Raw genomic sequence first — 22215 nt, forward strand, 5'->3', positions numbered from 1 at the left:
CCAGCCCAGGGCACCTTGCCCATGGCATGCCGGTGGCCAGCCCTTCTCCATGTCCCCTCTCCCCGACATCACCACCTCAGAGGGAACCTGGCTATTACCTTGTCCCAGGGCTTCTGTGGTAGTCCTGATTACACACACACACACACACACACACACACACACACCACAGGGAGGAGGGAGGAGCTTGGAGGAAGGGGAAGGAACCCAGCCCTTTGCTCTTCCTTGGAGGAGGCCTGGGAGACAGGAATGCCTTTGGCTGGGGGACCCTGGCCAGAGATCAGAAGATCAAAGGATGTGAAGATCAGGGCTGGGGCAGGTGGCACTCACTTGGAAGCATCAGAGAGAAGCAGCAGCTGGTGCCTCCTAAGGGCAGGGCTGACCCAGAATGCCCTCCCCCTCCCCTCCCCTCCCCTCCGCCTCCCTGCCCCATTTCCGTTGTGACCCTACTGTGCTGCTCCCCCAGGAGGCAGGGCTCTAGGGGTTGAATGCGGGGGAGAGATGCTAACTAGCATCTATATGCCACTTGGGAGGCACAGCCACTACCCCCGACACACAAGGACACTCTCACGCAACCCTCACAATTCCCGTAAGAGAAACCATTGCATAACGCGTTAGAGATGCAGAAACCGAAGCTCAAAGAGGAAAGGTAACTTGTTCAATGTCAAACAACTGGTAGGTGGTGGGGCCAAGTCACAAACTCAGGCAGGCTGACACCGCAGCCCACTAAACTACTACACCCTAATGGAAGGCGCGGAACTCTGTTCAGTTCAACTGCAGCATGATGGAGTGAGGCTAGACTTCGGGAGGGACTCCTTGCCGGGCAGGGATGTTAGATCCAGATCTTGTACCTAGTCTTTCTACAAGTCTGACGAACCAAACAGGTAAGGGGTTGGAGAAGAGAGTAGGTTGTTGGGGCACAAGCCAGAATGTAGGACACAGGCAGCAGGACAGGAGAGAATCAGCAAGAAGGAGGCAGGAATCGCCCTGGGGACCGGGCATGCGGGACCTCAGGGGCCTGACGGGGCTCCGGATGGCAGGACTGCCCTCCCACCCCCACCGTGGCCGACTGGTGAGCAACAGCAAGGTGAGGCGAGCCAGCCCAGGTGGGCTTGGAGGAGGGGAGCTGAGTTCCAGAAAGTTCCACTGGTCCTCGAATCCCCTGGGAGTGAGACTCAGAGCAAGACACTTCCCGAGGGGTGGGGCCCTCCTGGGCAGACCCTCATCCCTCTGCATTGTTCCCAGACCTGCGGCCTTGGCCCTGTTTCCGGGCCCTTCCAGCCCCAGGGGCTCACGCTGCCAGTGCCCGCGGGGGACCGAGCTGCCTCGCAGTGCGCACCAGCTCCTGTGTGCAGCTGGGTTCAACAGAGCAAAACGGTGGGGGGTTGGCTCTGCCATTTATTAACTGTGTGAGTAGATGTGAAGTAACTTAATATTTCCCAGTCCTCCTTTCTTCATTTAAAACGGGAATGAATAATGCTTCACTCCCTGGCTTGATAAAAGGATTAAATGAAATGAGACCGAGGACGTGCCAGAGCTCTATTGAAAGGCATTCAAATAGAGGGGAGCTGGAGAGGCAGAGGGGAGGGGTTGGACACGATTTGGGACTTTGGCATCAGAGGGATCTTGATTTTGCTGGGTCTCATCTGTAAAATGGGTCTGTAAAGCCTTTGGCACAGTGTCTGTCACAGCAAAGGTTCTGAGCTTGGCTTCTGCTCTCTCCCACTAGATTCAGGTTGAATCTGGGACTGGGTCCAATTTCGAACGCCTCCTGACTAGGGTCTTGGTGCTGGTGCTTGGTGCTGGGGTGGGGGTAGGTGGCAATTGGGTGCTCCTTCTTGTGTCTGTCCATGGAGGTAAGTGGAGTTGCTGGGTTGGGAATAGGAGGAAGGGATCCTAATGTGAAAGGAAAACTTCCATTTGGGATGTGAGGGTTGGGGGGGGGGGCAGGGGAGGGAATGTGGTTCTGAATAGAGGGGCCTTTCCTCTGTTTTCCACCCCCAGACACACCCTGCCCCTTTATCGGGTAAAATAAAGGGTAAACGCAGCAGGATCTCAGCTAAACAAACAGGGCTCAGGGCTGTGGTCTGCACACAAAGGGGACTCCCGCCCTCTGGCGGCCCTAGTCCTTCCCACCTGTGCCTCCTCAGCTCCCCACCCCACCCAGCCCTTCTGGGGGTCCTGGGGGGGAGCTCAGGGATGTCCAGTTCTGAGGAGGGACACATAGTTCCTCCCCTCAGGGAGGTCTTATCCGATGGAATGTCACAGTCCTCTCTAAGGTGCTTCCGGTCTGATAGGGCAGATAGAAGTCACCCGTACACTCCCACGTACAGAAATGATGCCCTTCTAGATGGAGCCAGAGATCAGAATAAGGGCCAGAAAAGATGCTGGATGGTGAGTGGAGACCAGAGCTTGACCCGATTAAGTGGACAGGTCCCCAGATGCATAGCCACTGCTGCCTTCCCTTGCTAGGTTTATGCTCTACCCTCCTCCTGAACATCTGTCTTACATACCTCCTCAGTCTTCCTGGCCAGGGTCTACCCATGGCATGCTCAGCCATCCTTGCTGCATAGAAAATGGACCTTGAAGCTGGTGGTGGCGACGGCGTGTGTGTGTGTGTGTGTGTGTGTGTGTGTGTGTGTGTGTGTGTGACAAACACAGGTAACTGGGAGTCATGGAGAATCTCCCAGCCTGTGTGGGGAGACCAGGCACATGAATGAGCAATCTGAGACTAGGAGATGAGAGTTTGTAGTCTAGGACAGGATTGTGTGGCCCAACTCTGTGACTGAACCCTCTGAGACCGGAGTCAAAAGGCTGTACGAATTAGTCTGAGGAGGCCCTGTGACATCCAGCTGCTTGGTCCCAGCACTCGCCACTCAGGCTTGTAATTGTCCACGGTCTTGTCCTTGTTCCAACTGGACTGGGCTCTTTGAGGTCAGGGATCATACATTGGCCTCCTGGCTGTGCCGTCAGAATTTGAGGAGACCTACACCGTACAGATGAAATAGCAATGCCACCCTGGAGTGACATTACCTGACTTCTGTGGTCTTTTTACCCGGGGCTAAAACTAAAACCAAAAAACCAAACAAATGAAAAAAACCCTTCTACTTTTCTCTCACCTGACTTCTAAGAATGTCTCCCGCCCAGGGCACCTGGGGGGCTCAGTCGGTTAAGCGTCTGAGTTCATGGGTTCATGGGTCTGAGTTCGCAGTCATGGGTTCGAGCGCCGCATCAGGCTCTGTGCTGACGACTCAGAGCCTGGAGCCTGCTTCAGATTCTGTGTCTCCCCCTCTCTTTGTTCCTCCCCAGCTTGCGCTCTCTCTCTCTCTCTCTCAAAAATAACTCAACATTAAAAATGTCTCCTTCCCTTGCCCTTATCCCTCCCTGCCCTACCTGAATTAATTGGGTCACCTGACGATGATGCTCTGGGTTTCCTGTATCTCCCTGGTTCAGTCTGACTTGAGCAAGTCTGGCCGTTGCTTAGCAACCACAGGGGAACCTTCTCTCCCCTTACAAATGAGCTCCGAGTCCAGGTGCCAGGACCTCCCCGTCCAGCTCTCCAGCTTCTCTCTTACTGTCCACGACTCGCCTCCGTTCCCTGCCCTCCTGCCACTCCAGGCAGGCTGGGAGACATGGTTGTTATAAACAAGGGAGCCAGAACATGACACGATGAAGCAATAGCCCTTTTATTTAAAACTACAGCACTTTTCTCACTTTGTGTAAAGCCTAAGAGAATGTGCTGTGCTGTCATGTGTATGAAGACAGATACACTTTATCCTGATTGGAGTACACTCCCTTGTTTGGAAATCTGGGAAAATTGCAGAAATCCAAGAGAACTTTGTGTTAACGAGTGTGCTTAGAATCTCAAAGACGGCAAGTACCACGTCATCTCTGATAAGGAGGTGCCATCTAGGGGAATCAACTGGGCAGGGAACGCTGCTTTAGAAAACCCAAGACCAATGTGGTGGGGTGGAAAGAGCATCGCCCTGGGGCTTAGGAGACCTAGTTCTCACTGCCATTAACTTGCTCTGTGACCTTAGGTAACTTTGTCCAGCTTTGGATATTTCCTCATTTGGAAACTGATATCGAGCGCAGGGAGAGGGAAGCACCTTTCATTCGCGGGGTGTTTCGAAATGCATGGGGTGTTCTGGAGGGTCGCAACAACTGGGAGATGCTACCTGCATAAGGAGGGATGCTAACAGCCCCGCAGTGAATGACCAGTCCGGTCCTCCCTGCCGATGAACCCCTTCCCCCACTGTGTAACTCGGGGCGGTCTCTGGATGCCTTCCGCGCCGAGCTCAGTTCTGCAAGCTACTCATGTCTCATATACACCCCACCCTCATTTCTGCCCCAGGAAGCCAGCCTGGTTTACCCTATCCCCCTTCTGTGCTTCTCTCTTAGTCTCGAGTCTGGACACACACTTTTAATTGGGATAGTGGCTGCAGGAGCAGCTTGTAAACCACAAAGCAGAGTACATATGTGGGTTTTTTGTTGTTACTCTGTGAGTAAACAATCCTTCCCCAGCAACACTGTAAACTCCTCCAGGGCCCAGACCCTGCCCTGTGCTTTGTCTCCGTCCCCTGCCTAGCACTGTGTCCAGACCACAGCCAGTCAGGAAATAATGACCTGTAGGGCTGGAAGAGACCTTGGTACTGGCCTAATTGAACCAGGTTCCCTGATTCCAGATTCCGTGTTCTTTCCTCTTCACACTGTCACCTGCCTCTCTTGTTGACAGAATTCAGCAAGTATTCTCTGAGCACCAGAGGGTCCCCGTGGCAGCCAGCCTATCTCCCGGCCCTTTTCGGGGGGAAGGAACCCCCTCCCCATTGGGCTATTTCTACACTGGCTTGTCCTGCTCCCTACCACCCCCCGACGGTTGCCCTGAAGGGAAAAGGCCAAAGAGAAACCTGATGGTCCACTGTAGGTATCTGAGGGATCCTTCAGAGGAGGGCCCCACTCTGGCCTTTTCTAGAGGATGCTGAATTAAGAGACGAGTGAACATTGTTAGCGACAGGTCCCATGGATGGTGCATCAGATTGGAACTAAGCACCGACTGGGTTCTTTATAGAGGGTATGCCCTCAAAGAGCAGTGGGAGAAAGTCAAATCAGACAACAGGAAGAACTCCCCGAGAGCGAGGGTTGTCAGCCCCGGGAAGAGAAGCTGGGGAAGGTCGCGTCATCTATCTCCATCGGTCATGCGATCTTTGGATGTTTATTGCACACTCTTATTTGCCAGGTGTCCCGCTAGGACTGGAGGATACAGAGAGGACTAAGATTAAGTCCTCGCCTTGAAGAGGCTCATAGTCCTATGGGTCATTATATACTAATCATTATAATTCAGTTAGATGAGTGGAATATTAATAAGGCATATTTATTAAGTACTATGTTTTCCATTTAGTAACGGGTAATTCTCACTACAACTAGTGTGAGGCAAGTACTATTATTAGCCCCCTTTCCCAGATGGGAAAATGGAGGCTTAGAGATGTCAAGTGGCATGGCCAGGATCACGCAGCTAATTAGCCTTGTGCTGGGGTAATAATGAAGGCGGGTGCCATGCTAGGTGCATGGCAGGAGCTCAGAAATCATCGCTGAGGGAGTGTGGACAAAATATTGTAGGCGCACAGGGGGTGCCACACTAGCTCTGCCTGAGGGGGCTGGGCAAGCCCTCATCAGGGAGGTGACCTTGGGGCGTAGCCGTGCCTGGGAACAGGGGTTCGTCTCCTGGTCACTCTACCCGCCTTTTCCCCGGCTGCAGAGACAGGCAACCTTAGCCCACAGTGGAGACAACACCAAAGGGGGCCCAGCTTCCCGAGCATCTTCTCCAGCCAGGTGGGGACAGTCCTCCAGGCCTGTCCCAGCAGAACCCAGGGGCTTCGCCTTTCTCTGTTTCTTCTCCCAAAGGAAAAATGCAAACAGAACAATTTGCCAGCGCCCTTGGGTATCAGCCAGATTTCCGGGGGGGGGGGGGGGGGGGGGAGGGAGGGTCTCCTGTTACCCCACCCCCCCTCCAGTTTCCGGTTTTGCTGCTCTCTGTCCCCTCAGTTCCCCAGCATCCTCCCTCTTATCAAACCCTGTTCCTTGTCTCCCTGGTGACACTGCCTCACCCAGCTTCCTTGGGTGGTCCGGTTGCCTCACAGGGTAAAGCTCTGAGAACATTTTCCTAAAGTGCAGCCAGAAACTTCCACTTCCTGTGCCCAGGGCTGCCCCTCACTTCTCTCCCCTCCCTCCTCCTCCTGCCAGCCTCGCCCCACTGACCCTCTCCTGCCCACTCCCCCCCTCCCACGTGTGGCTGTGTCCAGCTACAAGAACATATAGCCCCTCTGGATACCGCAAGAAAACTTCTGAATGGGGCTGTAACCCATTCTCTGAATCCCCTGGCATTTTGATTGAGAGAAGCAATTTGCAGGGCTCACTGCAAAATGAAAATGTGGTGCCTCTTTGTTCAAAATGTATTAAGGATTTCAAAATGACAACAGGAGAAAATTGAACTAAGCCGGACCCTTCTGAGTGTGGGTGTCTGTGCGACTGCACAGGTTGCACACCCACACAGGTCACACACCCAGGAAGCCGGTTCTGTAGAGCTGCAGTGTGTGTGTGTGTGTGTGTGTGTGCGTGTGCGTGCACGCATGTGTATTTTTAGTAGCGATGGGGTGAGAGTAGTGGAGCAGGCATCGGGATCTCAATCAGCCTCATGTTAGACCCCCAAACAGCATCACTGAGCAGCCTGTGTCCCTTCCTGGGGCCAACAGCACGCTGGGATAGACCAGAGAAGGGACCTGAAGCCAAGAGAAGGAACTGGGCTTGCCAGAGGTCACACAGCCAAGAAAGGTTTTCCAACCACAGGAGTGAGACTTGAGTCAGGCTCTTTGTTTCTCCCAAGGAATATCTTTTTTATTTATTTTTAAACATTTTTTAAAGTTTTGTTTTGTTTTTGACAGCGGGGAGGGGAAGGCAGAGAGAGAGGGAGAGAGAGAGAATCCCAAGCAGGCTCCATGCTGTCAGCACATGATGTGGGGGGCTTGATCCCACGACCCTGAGACCCATGACCTGGGCCAAAATCAAGAGTTGGATGGTTAACCGACTGAGCCACCCAGGCACCCCTCTCCCAAAGAATTTCTATCTTTATAACATGTGATGCTCTGAGAAAGTTTGTGACTTTTAACAGTACAATACTCTAATGTGCACACGGACAGATACACACGTGTGTCCTCACATGCATGGCACACACATGCCCAGCACCCTACAAGACAAGCACATCCAAGAACTCATGAGCCCAATATGTGCCCCCGCCCTTGTAGATGCTTACAAGTTCATATAGCCGAGCAAATGCAGCCACAGCCAAACCCTAGGCACCCCCAGGATCAGAAGCCCTCTTATTTCCCCTGGGTGCAAGTATGGCCTGAATGTGCTCTCTGGCTTGCACCAGGACAGCTGAGCCCCCAGGAAAGTCATATCTCAGAACCACCATTGCACAGGACAACCCTTGTGTTGAGAGTTCCTGCATGGTGACTCCTTCCCGGAGACGGCCCAGGCACCACCGCCCCCCCCCCACCCCCCCCCCCCCCCCCCCCGCCCCGCCACCACTCTAACGCCAAGCAGGGCCCAGCGCCTCTTGCCAGGGCCCTTCACCATTCCCAAGGCCTGTGGCATCGGAGGATCTCGGCTTTGAAACTTGCACCTCCCTCTCTCAGCTGCCACATTCCTCTTCCTTCCCCTTTCCTGGGCACCAGCCCCACCCCTTGCCTTCTGTGAAAGGGCCAGGTCTGAATGGAGCTCCCCCCTCCCCGAATTTGAAATCCACCCTCCCGGCCCCCCCGCCCCCCCCACCTTACAGAGCCCTGCAGCTGGGTCATGTGTTGTCTTGGGCAGGATGTGGGGGCGGGCGGGGGGGTGCAGGCCCCCTCCTCCCCAGGGGAGAACAATGAGGCCGCTAGCTAGTCGGGGTGGTGGGGCGGAGGGCGTGGGGTGGGTGCATGGAGCCACATCAGAGCCTCTGAGGTGCGGCCCCTGGAGGGACAGCTGAGTGATGAGGCCTGAGTCACATGCCCCGTGTGCTCCTTGAACTCCCGCTCCCGCTCCTGTGGAGACATGTCCAGAAGTGCGCAGTGTAAATATTTAGAGGTAATCGTTTTTTGTGGCACCTTGTGCCTCCCTGCCTGGCTGAGAATGAGCCAGGCCCAGGACGCGAGGGGGAGGAGTCCAGTCAGATGCAGGTTCCGTGGGTCTCGCCATTCTTTCCCTGGCCACGGTCCGGTGCACCCCTACATCTTTACCTCTCTGCCGGAACCCTGGGCTGGCGGAGCCTGGAAACACCCTGAGAACCAAACTCTGACATGAAATCCACCAAACACCCTTCTTGGTTCTGCACCATCAGCACCCCAGCAACACCTTCTGCCTAGCCCTCTTTCTGGATGGGGCAGGCCCAGGGATGGCCCTCCTGTCCCCACATGGAGCGGGGAGCGAGCTGCGGACAAGAAGCAGCCCAGAGCTCAGCCTGCCAGTTCCTTGGCTCTACTCTGAACAGAATGTCTTCCTTCTTCAGAGGACATGGCGTCCGGAGGCCAGGCGTTATCAAAGATAAAACATTTGAGACTAAACAGTCTTTTTATAGACTGGAACCGAGCTCCCCAGCACACATTTCCCCACCATCTCCAGCCTGCTTTTCTGAGCACACACAGAAAGCGCCCTCATTTCTTGGGGGAAAATGGAGACACTCAGGTTTGACTGCAAAAGTGCATTCCTAAGGAAGGGAGAAAGCAGCAGGAAGGCCTGGGGGCGGTACCCAGCAATGCGGTGGTCTGCTTTGGGCCCACATCTATACCCCTCGGGGAGGGTGCTGGCAGAGGCGAGAAGCAGCTGTTAAGAGTTTGAAATAGGATGGAACCCAAATGTGAGACACACGCGTGCACTCTGACATTGCTACTCAGCCAGGCACAACCAAGAAGGAAATGCTAACAGAGCAGGGCCAACAAAGAAGGCACCGACTCCTTCCCACCTCCTCCCCCCACCCCCCCTCCACCTGTTGGTTTAGGACACTTGCCCACAGGTCACTGAGGGACAGACGGAGGGAAGAAGGTGTATTTATTGTGTATGTACTATTTGTTAGGCAGTCTGTAAGCATTGGCTCATTTAATCCTTACAAGGACCCTAGGAGTTTAGTGTGATTCATCCCATTTTTATGGATGAGGAAACGGAAGGTCATAGTGGTTAAGAGCCTAAGATCTGATAGGTAAGTAGAGGAGAGAGTTGACCTCAGGGCCTTTAACATTTTTTGTCTTTAATGTTTATTTATTTTTGAGAGAGAGAGTGAGCATGCGCACAAGTGGGGGAGGGGCAGGGAGGGGAGGGGCAAAGAGAGAGAGAATCTCAAGTAGTAGGCTCCATACTGTCAGCAGAGAGCCCCATGCAGTGCTCGAACTCACTAACCATAAGATCATGGCCTGAGCCAAAGTCAGATGCTTAACCCACTGCGCCACCCGGGGGCCCCCACTTCAGGGCCTTTTGACTCCAAAGCTCAATGCTTTTTCCTCTTTGTTTTCTTGAATGTGAAATGGAGATAACAGTGGATTCTACCTTGGGGCTGTTGCAAGAATTACGTGGAATTCTTTGGTTAAAGGTTAGCCTGTGCCTGACACAGTAGGCTTTGCATGTGTGCAAGGCATCATTAGAGGACGGTGACCCTGAAAGCACCCACTGGATCTCTCAGATAATATGGGGAGGATGGACTGATCCAAGGTGGGAATCCACGGAGGGATCAGGATCTGCATCCCACGGCTCAGGAATCTAGGCATCTTCTGGAATGTGCTCCAGGTCGGGTCCTCTGGCCAGAGAAAGGCAGGAGTCTGCAGGAGGAAAGTTAACAGGAATGTGGCTGGCAGAGAACTCAGAGGGCAGCAAAATCGCGCTGGTTCTGGGATTGAATAAAAAGATGAACCCTGATGGACACTGCCGGGATGAGTGCGTGAATATTGCATGAACCTGCTCTACAGATCATTAGTAATGTCAGGAATCTCTGGGCTTCCATTTCCCCTTTGGTTAAAAGAAAGCATGAGGTGTTACTTGTATTCAGCGGCCCCTCCCTTCTGCTCTGAAACTCTATGAGTTGTTCTCCAGCTTCTCCCCTTACCGGAAGGTCAGCCTCCTTCAGAGTCCTAACGACAGCCATTCCTGGGGGAGTCTGGCAGAGGAAGGAGAGAGGCAGAGGGCAAAATTGGAAACCATGGAGGGAATGCCCATATGAACCCGGAAGGCCTGACTCCCAGCCCAGTGCTCACTCTTTTTTTTTTTTTTTAATGTTTATTTATTTTTGAGAGAGAGAGAGACAGAGCACCAGTGGGGAAGGGGCGGGGAGAAAGGGAGACAGAATCTGAAGCAGGCTCTAGGCTCTGAGCTGTCAGCACAGAGCCTGACTCGGAGCTCAGGCCCACAAGCAGTGAGATCATGACCTGAGCTGAAGTCGGACCCTCAACCGCCTGAGCCACCCAGTTACCCCCCGGTGCTTACTGTTAACGAACGCACCTGCTGTGTGTGGCCAGGCTGGCTTTGGAATTAGACGGCATGGTGTGTGTGTGTGTGTGTGTGTGTGTGTGTGTGTGTGTGTTGGGGGTGCTGTGGGAATGGTGGGGGCCCTCTGTGGGCGTCTGGAGCTGGACAGTGCGGGTTGGGGCCAATGGGCAGCTCACGGCTCCCTTCGCATTTTCTCTCCATGCAGAGACCTGAGCATGAACAACCTCACGGAGCTGCAGCCTGGCCTCTTCCACCACCTGCGCTTCCTGGAGGAGCTGTAAGTAGAGGTCTCGTGGGGCTGGGGGTTGGAACTTTGGGACCACTGAGAGCTGTAGGAGCCAGGGCTCCCCGGGAAGAAGGCTGGAGCTCAAAGGAAAGGGGCTTGGGATGCTGTTCTTGATAGCAGGGTATTTGGCCGATGCCTGGGCCAGCTGTGGACCCCGGGTGCTGTTGTGGGGCCACATGGTATAGGGACTCTGAAATCTAGCTCTTGTCCTCCCTGCCGTCGGCTCTTATTTGCACCTTCTCCCTTTCTGTCAATGGCTGCGTCTCTTCCTGGGGGTCATCTTTGACCTGCTCCCATCCCCCACGTCTGGCTACCAGCCACCATCCTGGGGGTTCTTTCTCTGCAGCACCTCTCACCTCTACCCCTTCTTCACTATTCCCACTGCTACTGCCCTGGGTCTCCACTCACAGCTGGAGGCTGCACCAGCCTCCCAGCTGAGATCTTCTGCCTTCTTACAAATGTACTCTGCACATCTTCAAGGTGCATCTCACCAGCTCAAGAACCTTCTCTGGCTCCCCATTGCCCAAAGGATTCACTTTTTTTTTTTTTAGAGAAAGTGAGAGTATGAGAGGGGGAAAGGGCAGAGGGAGAGAGAGAGAGAAACAGGGAGAGAGAGAGAGAGAGAGAGAGAGAGAGAGAGAGAGAGAGAGAGAGAGAATCTTAAGCAGGCATGGAGCCTGACATGGGGCTCGATCCTACAACCCTGGTATCATGACCTGAGCAGAAATGAAGAGTCGGATGTTCAATCGACTGAGCCACCCAGGCGCCCCTAAAAGATCCACTTCTAAGACCCTCCCCCAACCTGGCCTAAACCTACCTGGCCAACTTTGCTCCACTGAGACGAGTCACGTTCACCATCCTGGTTTCCGCTCCTGCATTTGAGCAGGAGACTTCCGCTCCCACCTGGCATGCCCACCGTCTTTTCCTCCACTGGGGCACAAACCATTCCTCTATCATTGCCAAACACAAGGCCCACTTCCTCCACAAAGTCCCCCCTGGTTAACGCCTTCCCACGGCTGTTGTTCTCGCGTGCATAAATCTACTCTTTGGTTGGAGTGCCCAGCCTGTCTGCTTGGGGAAGCCAGGCCAGTCTGCTCCCCATTCTTGCATTCATCCCAGCCTTGTCCCTAACCTCCACCCACCCCCCCCGCCCCGCCCCCAGCCTGCTCATTCTTGGTTTTGCACCACTGTCGATCCGCGGGGCTCTACTAAGGTTTGCTTCAACTGTGCAAAGCGTGGGCTCCTGGCTCTGAAAACACTCGCAGTTCCACCTCCACCCTGGCCCCCCTGCTCCCCTAACAGATTTCCCATCTCCACCCTCGTCAGTACTCGCCCCAAAGGCAGTCAGCCTGGCCCTGCTGCAGATAGGATCCCATCAACCCCCCAGGGCCACCGCAGGGTTTTCTAGACCACATACTTACTGAGCTCCCCCTCTGTGTGAACGACAAGCTCAAGGTGCTCGGGAGGAAAACAAGATAGAAGACCTGCCCGCTGCCCTCGGGGAGCTTCCCGGTGAGGCAGCAGATCTGTGCCCAGGAGCTAGTAGGTGGGGTGGCAGCTGAGTGTGGGCACCTGGGACATTCTGTGTAAGGAAGGGCTCAGGGTGCGGGTGCGGTAGGCTGGCCCGCAGAGAAGGAGCCTTCTTGGTGGGGAGTAGTAAGCCAGTTTTCTTTCTTTCTTTCTTTCTTTCTTTCTTTCTTTCTTTCCTTCTTTCTTCTTTTTTTTAAAAAAAATTTTTTTACATTTATTTATTTTTGAGAAACAGAGTGAGACAAAGCGTGAGAGGGGGAGGGGCAGAGAGAGAAGGAGACACAGAATCCGAAGCAGGCTCCAGGCTCCGAGCTGTCAGCACAGAGCCTGATGTGGGGGCTCAAACCCACAAACGTGAGATCATGACCTGAGCCGAAGTCGGATGCTCAACCGACTGAGCCACCCAGGCACCCCATTTCTTTCTTCTTTTTAAGTTTATTTATTTGTTGGAGGTGGGGAGGGGCAGAAAGAGAGGGAGAGAAAGAGAATCTGAAGCATGCTCCCGAACCATGAGATCATGACCTGAGCCGAAATCAAGGGTCCAAATGAGCCACCCAGGGACCCCAAGCCAGTTTTCAAAGGAGGTGACAGAATGAGGGGCAGCCAGGGGCCTTCTAAGGTGGAGTGAAAGGCAGGTGTGAAGGCTGAGGAGCTGGGGCAGGTGATCTACACACCCTGGGAACCGAAGGCTGGTCCCTCCAACTTTAGGTCCCTGCAAAGGGCTTGGGCCCATTTTAAAGGTTCCATCTCTAGGACCTTTCCATGGTGAATGCCCACCTCTAGAATCCAAGGTTGGGGACCCCAAATATCATGATGTCTTTCCACACATTTTTGTTTTGTTTTAAAAAAAATTTTTTAATATTTATTTATACTTTTGAGGGGGAGGAGGGGCAGAGAGAGAGAGAGGGAGACAAAGAATCTGAGAAGCAGGATCCAGGCTCCAAGATGTCAGTACGGAGCCCGATGAGGGCTCGAACTCACGAACCAACCATGAGATCATGATCTGAGCCGAAGGTGGACACTTAGCCGACTGAACCACCCAGGCCCCCCTTGTTTTGTTTTTAAATTTTTTTTTTTAACGTTTATTTATTTTTGAGACAGAGAGAGACAGAGCATGAATGGGGGAGGGTCAGAGAGAGGGAGACACAGAATCCGAAACAGGCTCCAGGCTCTGAGCTGTCAGCACAGAGCCTGATGCGGGGCTCGAACTCACGGACCGTGAGATCACGACCTGAGCCGAAGTCGGCCGCTCAACCGACTGAGCCACCCAGGCGCCCCTTGTTTTGTTTTTTAAACAACAAATGCCAAATAACAAGATTCTTAACAAAGATATATTTTAAAAAAAGAAAAAAAAACAGCTTTAGAGGTATGTCAACCTGTATATCGGCAGCCTCTCTGTAGGAACTGAGGTGCATAATAATGTCACTGGGGACTTGGGAGCTCCCAAGTGCCTTCCGCATCATCCACGGTTCAACTCTGTTCGGTCCGGTTTGGGCATTAAGTATATTCCGTCACATTTGCTCCTTTTAGAACTGGCGATCACCCCATGACAAATGTGGAGACGCCTAATTAGACTCGAATGTTAAGCTAATTCCCAAACCCCATTTCCTAACCCTCCTGGATTAGCGTGGGTTAGCTGTGTCGCTGAGGGCATGGGGAGACAAGGTCCCACCCTGTCTGTGCCCAGCCCTCCCTTGGTGACGGGATGCAGTGCAGTCCGGCAGGTGAGGGCAATGGTGGGTAATCCAGGTTAGCAGGGGACGGGACGGGACACTGTGGAGCGGGAAGGACAGGACCGTGGAAGTGAGTGAGGTCCGAGTGAGAACACCAAGTTGGGCCACTGCCTATCTCTGTCACCCTTAGAGGAAAGAACTTGACCCCTCAGAAATTCCTCCTTTGAAATTTGGGGATAATGCTAGGCACCACGCAGGGTAATTGTGAGCAGCGAGAATGGGTGTGAGGTATCGAACACATTGTAGATCTCAGCAAGTAGTTTTCACCCCTGCCTTCCCCTCCCAGATCCCTGAGATGCTGATGAAGGCAGTCACCCCCTGTGGGTTCCCTGCCGACATCACTGACCCTTCTTCCTGATTTGCAGGCGGCTCTCAGGGAACCATCTCTCACACATCCCAGGACAAGCATTCTCTGGCCTCTACAGCCTGAAAATCCTGTAAGTATAAGTAATCCCCATTTTACACAGAGATGTGAGTCTCGATTCGTCACAAGCTTGCTAATTTCCTCATCTTTACTTTTCATGTTAATTGTGATTTCCCTAGCTTTGCTTTCACCTTTTTTATAACAAACCTTCTGATTTGTGAACGAACATTTAATTGCACCGGATAGTTATGGCAGCCTTCCAGGGAGGTGAAGTGTGTGTATGTGTATGCATATGTGCGTGTGTGTGTGTGTGTGTGTGTGTGTGTGTGTGTGATGTGAATAGCGGCCAGCAGCATAGGTCTTTGCTCTCTCTGAGACATCTCAGGCCAGGGGAAGAGGAATCCAGACTGGATTTCCTTGGCTGTTCTTTCTCCTGAGACCCAACCTTTCTCTGCAGCTACAGCTCTGAGTCCCCATTCCCGGTGTAAATATCTCGCTGCCTTTGGTTTTCAGGCTCCTTCGTCCCGGCTCCTTTCGCCTTTCCTTTAAAGCAAAAGGAAGCTGAGAGTTGGAGAGGACCTTATGTTATTCCACTAACTTTGCCCCTTGCTACTCAACCACTGGTTCCTTCTAGAGAAGGGAAAGCTGAGACACCTATCTCCTTCCATCCCAATCCGTGGCTCACTTTGTCCCAGCCAAGACTGTCTTCCACAAGGCCCCCTTCATGTTCGTACGATGAGTGAGGCTGAGAGGACGTAGAGGGAAGTGGGTGCACAGAGTCTGAGGTGGGTAGGAGAGGTTCCTGGGGAGGCACATCGCCACAGGGGCTGTTGAGGATCTGGAAGGTTGATCCTGGAGTAGTAGAATGAGCACTTGGAGCTTTCCCATACTGGTGAGCCATTCCCCAGTGCTGCTACTCCCTCGGCCCTCACTTGACCTACGGATCTTCTTTGTACGGTTGAGCAGGCTGTTGCCTGCACAAGAGCATCTGGCTGAATGGGTAAGAAGGGGGCTTAAATACGTCCTGTGCCTGGGTTGGGGCCATATCCATCTAGAAAAGAATATCTTTTCTAATTTGTTGTTTATGGGCTAGTAATGGCCCCGCCCCTTGGCCTATGGCTTCAGGCTTTTCGATGATCAACAAACAGTCCATGGTCCATGGCTAAGCACTTTCTTCTTTTTTTTTTTTTATTTTTTTTTAATGCTTATTTGTTATTTTTGAGAGAGACAGAGCACAAGTGGGGAGGAGCAGAGAGAGAGGGAGACACAGAATCTGAAGCAGGCTCCAGGCTCCGAGCTGTCAGCACAGAGCCTGACCCGGGGCTCAAACTCACAAACTGCAAGATCACGACCTGAGCTGAAGTCAGAGGCTTAACCGACTGAGCCACCCAGGCGCCCCTAAGCACTTTCTTCTTTTTCATGTTGTTGGTCTCTGACACCTCTGGCCTTTAGCCTCTCTCTGGATCCGCCTCTGAGTCTCTGACTCCAGGCTTGTCCTTCCCTCACCCTCTGCGATGCCCTTGGGTCCTCCAGCGTCTCTCCCCAGCCTCAGTCTCCTTGTCACTGCGGCCTTCCTCTTCTCTGTCTCAGACCTTGCTCTCCCTCCCTCCCTCCGCCTCTCTGTGCCCCGCCCCTCACTTCTCCTTCTTCCTGCTCCTCCTTTCAGTCTGTCTTGATCCCCATCAACATTGCTGCCCGGGGGGTATGGGGAGGCATCCTGAACCAGACGCACAGCGCAAGCAGCCTGCTTGGTGGCGTGTCTGTGCCCAGTGGCAGGCTCAGACCTGCAGCCAGGATTAGAGAGCGGGCTCTGTTTGCTGGGCCTTCAGAAGATGTGAGACTCCTGTCCCGTTCCTAAGTCTCCGGCTTAGAGATGAGCCTGCTCTTTCTTCTTTGCCTGCATTAGGCAATAAATCAAAGCCTTGGAGAAACCGCAAGACTCCCGCCCCCTTTCTGCAAACTGGCGCCCTTGGCTCAGTGAGCTGGGCGGCCAGGAGAGGCTGCTGGTTGGAGCCCAGGACAGCCAGACCTCCCACACCCCGCTCTGCCATTGACCCCCATGTTGCCTCCTCCTTGAAGACCCACCTGGTCCCCCCAAACTTTTGTGTCAGGACTTTGACTGCAGAGTTCTCTACTTTAGAGATGAGTTGGGTGGTCTTGGGAGCTTATTCTCTGACCCGAGTGCTTCACAGCAGGGGATTCTTCGTGCATCTGGGCAGGAAGTACTTTCTGATGTCTCCTGTTGTTTCTTTTGCTGCAGTGTCCTTCCATTTCCAGACCCGTAAGAAAACTAGAGCCGTAAAGCCCACCATCAGCAGAATAATCCCTTTTTGTCCCAGGAGACTGTCACTTTAGCTGCTGCCCTGTCTTCTCTGGGTCTGGGACTCTTACCCGAACTGCGTCTTCCTTTCTCTGAGGCCTGACTCTCCCTGCGGGACACTCTGCCTCCTTGTTCTCAAAAGCAAAGGACGAAAAAGGGAAGGGGGGCTCCCTCTCTGGTCTTCTCTTAAGTGACTCTGGCAGACGCCTCCCTCTGTCCTTCCCACCGCAGCCCCACGCCTGACCTGGAGGTATTACTCTTGGATCTTCTCCTTCCTCTGCTGGCTTTCCAACTCTTCAACCCCACAGGCTCTGGTCACCAGGCTGGCACTGAGAGAACCAGCGCTGCGGGAATTTCCAGCCTCAATCCTTTTCTCAAGACTATACGTGGGCAGGGGCACCTGGGTGGCTCAGTCGGTTGAGCGTCCGACTTCAGCTCGGGTCACGATCTCACGGTCGGTGAGTTCGGGCCCCGCGTCGGGCTCCGTGCTGACAACTCAGAGCCTGGAGCCTGCTTCAGATTCTGTGTCTCCCTCTCTCTCTGCCCCTCCCCTGCTCATGCTCTCTCTGTCTCAAAAATAAATAAAAACATTTAAAAAAATAATAATAAAAAGACTGTATGGGGGCATGTGTGTCCTGTAGAGTTATGAAGGCCCAGACCCTGCTCCTGCATCTGAGCTGTCCTGAGGGGAGCACAGTTTTTGTTGCTGCAGGTGTGTGGGAAAGCGACTGCCCCCCTGAGGGCACCTGCCCTGTGTGCCCTGTCAGGGTAAGGGCACAGCTGAGGCCAGAGCTCCTGTATCCTGACCCACAGTCTCAGGGTATGGAGCTGGCCCCTAGGAGGCTGTCATGCCCTAAATGGCTTCTGCCTCATACAGAGGAAGCAGAAGGGGCAGAAAGAGAGAGAGAGAGAAGGGAGAGAGGAAGGGGGAGAGAGGAAGAAAGGGAGAGAAAGAGGGAGATAGAGAGGGAGGAAGGGAGAGAGAGAGAGAGAAAGAGTGAGGGCGGGAGGGAGGGAGAGAGAGAAGAAGAGAGAGAGAGGGTGGGAGAGAGAAAGAGGGAAGAAGAGAGGGAGAGAGGGAGGGGGGTAGAGAGAGGAAAGAGGGAGGGGGAGAGGAAAGGAGAGAGAGAGAGAGAGAGAGTCTATGTGTGTGTGTGCCCCAGCTGCCTCTTCCCTCACAAGTTTCTTCCCCCACAGCTGCCCCCCTCCCAGAGAGCTGCGTGAGGCTTGAACCTTGGTGTCTTTGCTGCTGAGGCCTGCACCCCTGTCTATGTTAGGCTGGTCTGGGCCATCCAGAAAGACTCCCGTTGGGCCTCGGTTGCTTCTCAACAGACCCAGACCTGGGAAACAGAGGGGTTTGACAGTTCAAGGACTTGCCTCCGCTCTATGCCCTCAAGAGGCTGGGCGAGAGATTTTCCCCAGACTCTCTACTCCTGGTTTGAGCCCCCAGATCTCTGGGAGGCTGTGGCTTGGGGTTCTTGGCTCATGCCATGTTGTTAAAGATTGAGGCTGGAAAAGGGCATCGGGCTGCCTCCAGGAGCTCGGGCTCAATCCCAAAGGAAGCCCTGGCCTGAGGCCACAGAGGGCTGGGGAGGAGTGAGTACCTCTCAGGCCCCGCCCCTGAGGGCCTCTCGTGTTGCCCTCACCATGCTGTAGTGAGCGGTCTTAGTTGACGCTGACTGTGCTTACTCTCCTGGCTGGACAGCAGCCATGCCTGGCCCAGAATTGGGGCTCCACTGGTGTTGATGAAATGAACGAACGGACCTAGGGAGGAGAGACCTGTGAGTTGTTTTGGGGGACCCTTCCCCTTGGCTCACGGGAGAAGGCTGCTGGAGGCTCCAGGAACCCAGGGAGACCCTCTGAGCCTTTCTTCTCCAGCAGGTGGGGCCTACTGCCCTTGTCCTGTCAAAAGACTGGATGTCCGGAAGTGGGTCTCGTGAGCAGCAGATTCCAGAACGGGTACCATGGAGGACACTCAGACTTCCTCTCCCTGGGCATCAGTTTTCTTACCTTTAAAAAGCGGATGCTGGAATACATTTTCCAACATGTTTACCTGCAGAAACTTAAAACACAAACACCTTGTGTGGAAGTCCTGAAAAATAAGAAAGGGGAGGGAGGATATAAACTGGATGAGGGGGGGTGAGTAGAGCCCAGGCTCTAGCTTGCCTGCCCACCCCAGTGACCCCAAGGCCCCTCGACAGAACCAAAGGAAGGACCTTTGTCAACCCACTGGTGGATTGCCTCTCTGGAACCTTCTAGCTCTTCACACTCACGGTTCCTGTGCCCAAATGCCTCTCAGGCCAGACAGATGTTTCCCAGTGGTGCTTCCCAGGTGACCCAGGGAGCGGTCTGAGTGCTAGACTTCCCCTAGACTAATGATTGTTCATTAGAGGCGCCCTTGCAAAACTTATGCCTAATGTCCCCTCACCCAGAGATTCGGCCCCGGAGAGTAATCGGGCTGCACTGAGGTCTGGACACTGGGATTTAGGAAAAGCTTCCCAGGTGGTTCTAATGCACAACCAGGGTTGAGACGCAGTGCGTTAGACAGACTCTGGCTCACCAGACAGAACGAGGGCCAGTGAGAGAAGCAGGGAAACGTGCTCCCGAAAGCAGTGGCCTAGGAGATGGGACATGGGCCCTACGCCTGATGCTGCCATGAGTTTGCTTTGTAACTGAGGGCAGGTCACTTTTGTTTTCTTTTTTTTTGCCCGTGTGAATTTGGTTTTTATGAACAATCCATTTTCTGTAAACATCGCATCTAAATAGCCCCTGCCTCGTCATTTGGAAAGCAAAAGGGCTCTTCCCTTCTAAAGGTACTTCCAGCTTTGACAATCCACTTGTGGTTCAGTAGAGGGGTGATGGCTGGGAAATGAGGCCAGGGACAGCAAGGGAGAGAGCGGCAGAACCGCCAGCCGCCATGGCGACCTTCAGCTTAGTGGGTTTTGGTTCCATGAAAGCGAAGACTTTCTTGACACACAGACCAGACTGCCTGGCATGGGATGAATCGTCTGGAGAGGCACCGATTTCCCTGGCACTTGGAAGGGTGATTAAGTGCCCTGTGAAGATGCTACAGCATCTGGGTTGGGAGGGAGGTACAATTCGGGGAACTTCAAGATCTTTCTGGATCTGGGATTTGACAGAGGAAAGGGCAGGGGGATCTGAGGGGGTGATGGGGGTAGAGATGCATTGCCAAGCTCAGGGGAGGCCCGGTTCTGCCTGCAGAGGGGCTAGATGCAGCCTCTGGGGCCCCTGGAGGGGGTGGGCGTCCCTTCCTGTTTGCCCAACCATCATGTCTCTTGTATCCTTGCTCCAGGCATCCTGAGGCCTCTGGGTGAGAATCAGGGCAAGTCAAGTGAAGTTTCCACTCCTTATTTTATTTACTTATTTATTTACTTATTTATTTATTTATTTATTTTAATTTTTTTCAACGTTTTTTATTTATTTTTGGGACAGAGAGAGACAGAGCATGAACGGGGGAGGGGCAGAGAGAGAGGGAGACACAGAATCGGAAACAGGCTCCAGGCTCCGAGCCATCAGCCCAGAGCCCGACGCGGGGCTCGAACTCACGGACCGCGAGATCGTGACCTGGCTGAAGTCGGACGCTTAACCGACTGTGCCACCCAGGCGCCCCTACTTATTTATTTTTTTAAGTTTCCACTCTTGCGATGCCAGAGGTCAACATGTCTGGAAGAAGTACTAAGCAGGGCAGAGGGCAGGAAGTGTCCTGGGGCACTGAATATTGTAACTGAGTGAGGTTTTCCGCATCGGTCTGGTAGCCTCTTCCTTTGAAAGGTGAGGAAATTGAGGCCCAGAGAGGGCAAGTGACCTACTCACGTCATCTAGTACGTGATAAAACTATTTGATCAAAGTAATAACAGCTGACACGTGACTGAGCTCTTCCTTTGTGTGAAATAAGTGCTCTACAGGGGTTATTTGGTTTTGTTTTTGTTTTTTTTTTTTTTTTTATAAATAAACCTTTTTTTTTTTTAAATTTTTTTTTTTCAACGTTTTTTATTTATTTTTGGGACAGAGAGAGACAGAACATGAACGGGGGAGGGGCAGAGAGAGAGGGAGACACAGAATCGGAAACAGGTTCCAGGCTCTGAGCCATCAGCCCAGAGCCTGACGCGGGGCTCAAACCCACGGACCGCGAGATCGTGACCTGGCCGAAGTCGGACGCTTAACCGACTGCGCCACCCAGGCGCCCCAGGGGTTATTTGGTTTAATCCGTTTAATCGGTGCCCACGGTCATTAGCATTATCCCCAATTAACAGAGGAGGAAACTAAGGCCCGCAGAGTTTAAGTAGTAGCTTGCAGCTATCACACAGCTGGAGAGAGGCAGCGTTGAGGACACAAATCCAGGGCTGTGGGACTTCAAAGCCTGCAGTGTGACTGTTATAATGTAAGGAAGCCCGGGAGGCACAGGTTTAAATTCTACCTTTGAGGCAACACTGTAATTGGAAAGGTCCCACCTTGTGCTGTGTGGAATCTAGTTGGAGGGGCCAGTGGAGGCGAAGAGACCTTCAGGAGCACGGGGTATGAGCAGGAAGGGGCCCTGCTTGGCCCTCTCTTCAAGCCACACTCACCCAGCCTCGGGGCAGGGAGGACCCCACTCCCAAGCCCCCGGTTCTCCGTGCTCAGGGTCTGTCTCTTCTCTTCTTCCCCCTTCCTGGCTTTGCCTGCCTCAGGGGCTCTTCTCTGGCTCCAGGCCGTGCCCACAGCGAGGGCAACGGTCTATTGTTCTTGTGGTGCTGTGGTTTGGTGCATGTTTGGGATTCTTCTGTATCTAGAAAAGGAGTTCAGGAGAGATAACAGGTGTGGCTCTGACCAGGACAGTCACAGAGGAGGCATCGATAACTACTTAGGCGCATCATCTTACCGCTCGGTATTTTCTGGCTGTTGCTGTCCCCTGCCGTCATGATAGAGGCCATGTGTATAATGGTTAGGGGCTTGGACTCTGGGACCAAACCCTGTGGGATAAGTTTGAGTCAATACATACAAAGCTCTACGACCAGGCACATTAGCTGTTACGGTTTTTCGGCTTAAAGCTTAGGAAATGAGCTACTTTTCCGGAAGCGCGGTGATCGTACCTGAGCGATCCTGAGCAAGATGCCTCTCTCCTCTGAGCCTTCCCCTCTGAAAGATGGGTTGACAAGTCACCTAAATGGGAGGATGGGTGACATAACTGGCACGCAGTAGGACTCACTGAATGCTCATTCGCTCCAGGTTCCCGAGGCACCCGGCCCTAGTCTCTGGGGCCATGCCTGGCCCGGGTGGCACAGGGCAAGGTGCTGTGAGGACAGCCCAGGTTGGGGGAGGGCCCACTCACTCTGCCTGGGGCACTCGGTAGCTTCCTTCCTTATTCCCCCCTATTTCCTGGACTCCAGAGCGCCTGCACCCTATGTGCCCCCCTCGTCCTCATTTCTGGGGCCCAGCTCTCCAGGCCTACAGGTAAAGAGCGTTCAGATGGCAACTGCCA

The 22215-nt window shown here is 53.5% G+C and overlaps 1 protein-coding gene across 1 annotated transcript in view; it reads left to right on the forward strand.

The window, feature by feature from the left end:
* LGR6 (leucine rich repeat containing G protein-coupled receptor 6) overlaps positions 1-22215 on the forward strand; it is a 120674-nt gene that overhangs the window by 16792 nt on the left and 81667 nt on the right. The window contains exons 2-3 of the mRNA XM_078441291.2: positions 10709-10780; positions 14418-14489. Of these exons, the coding sequence (XP_078297417.1) occupies positions 10709-10780; positions 14418-14489 (144 nt within the window). The remainder of the gene's footprint in view (positions 1-10708; positions 10781-14417; positions 14490-22215) is intronic.

Source organism: Panthera onca, chromosome F1 (genome assembly GCF_046562875.1).
Source record: "Panthera onca isolate mPanOnc1 chromosome F1, mPanOnc1 haplotype 2, whole genome shotgun sequence".
NCBI classification, from domain to species: domain Eukaryota; kingdom Metazoa; phylum Chordata; class Mammalia; order Carnivora; family Felidae; genus Panthera; species Panthera onca.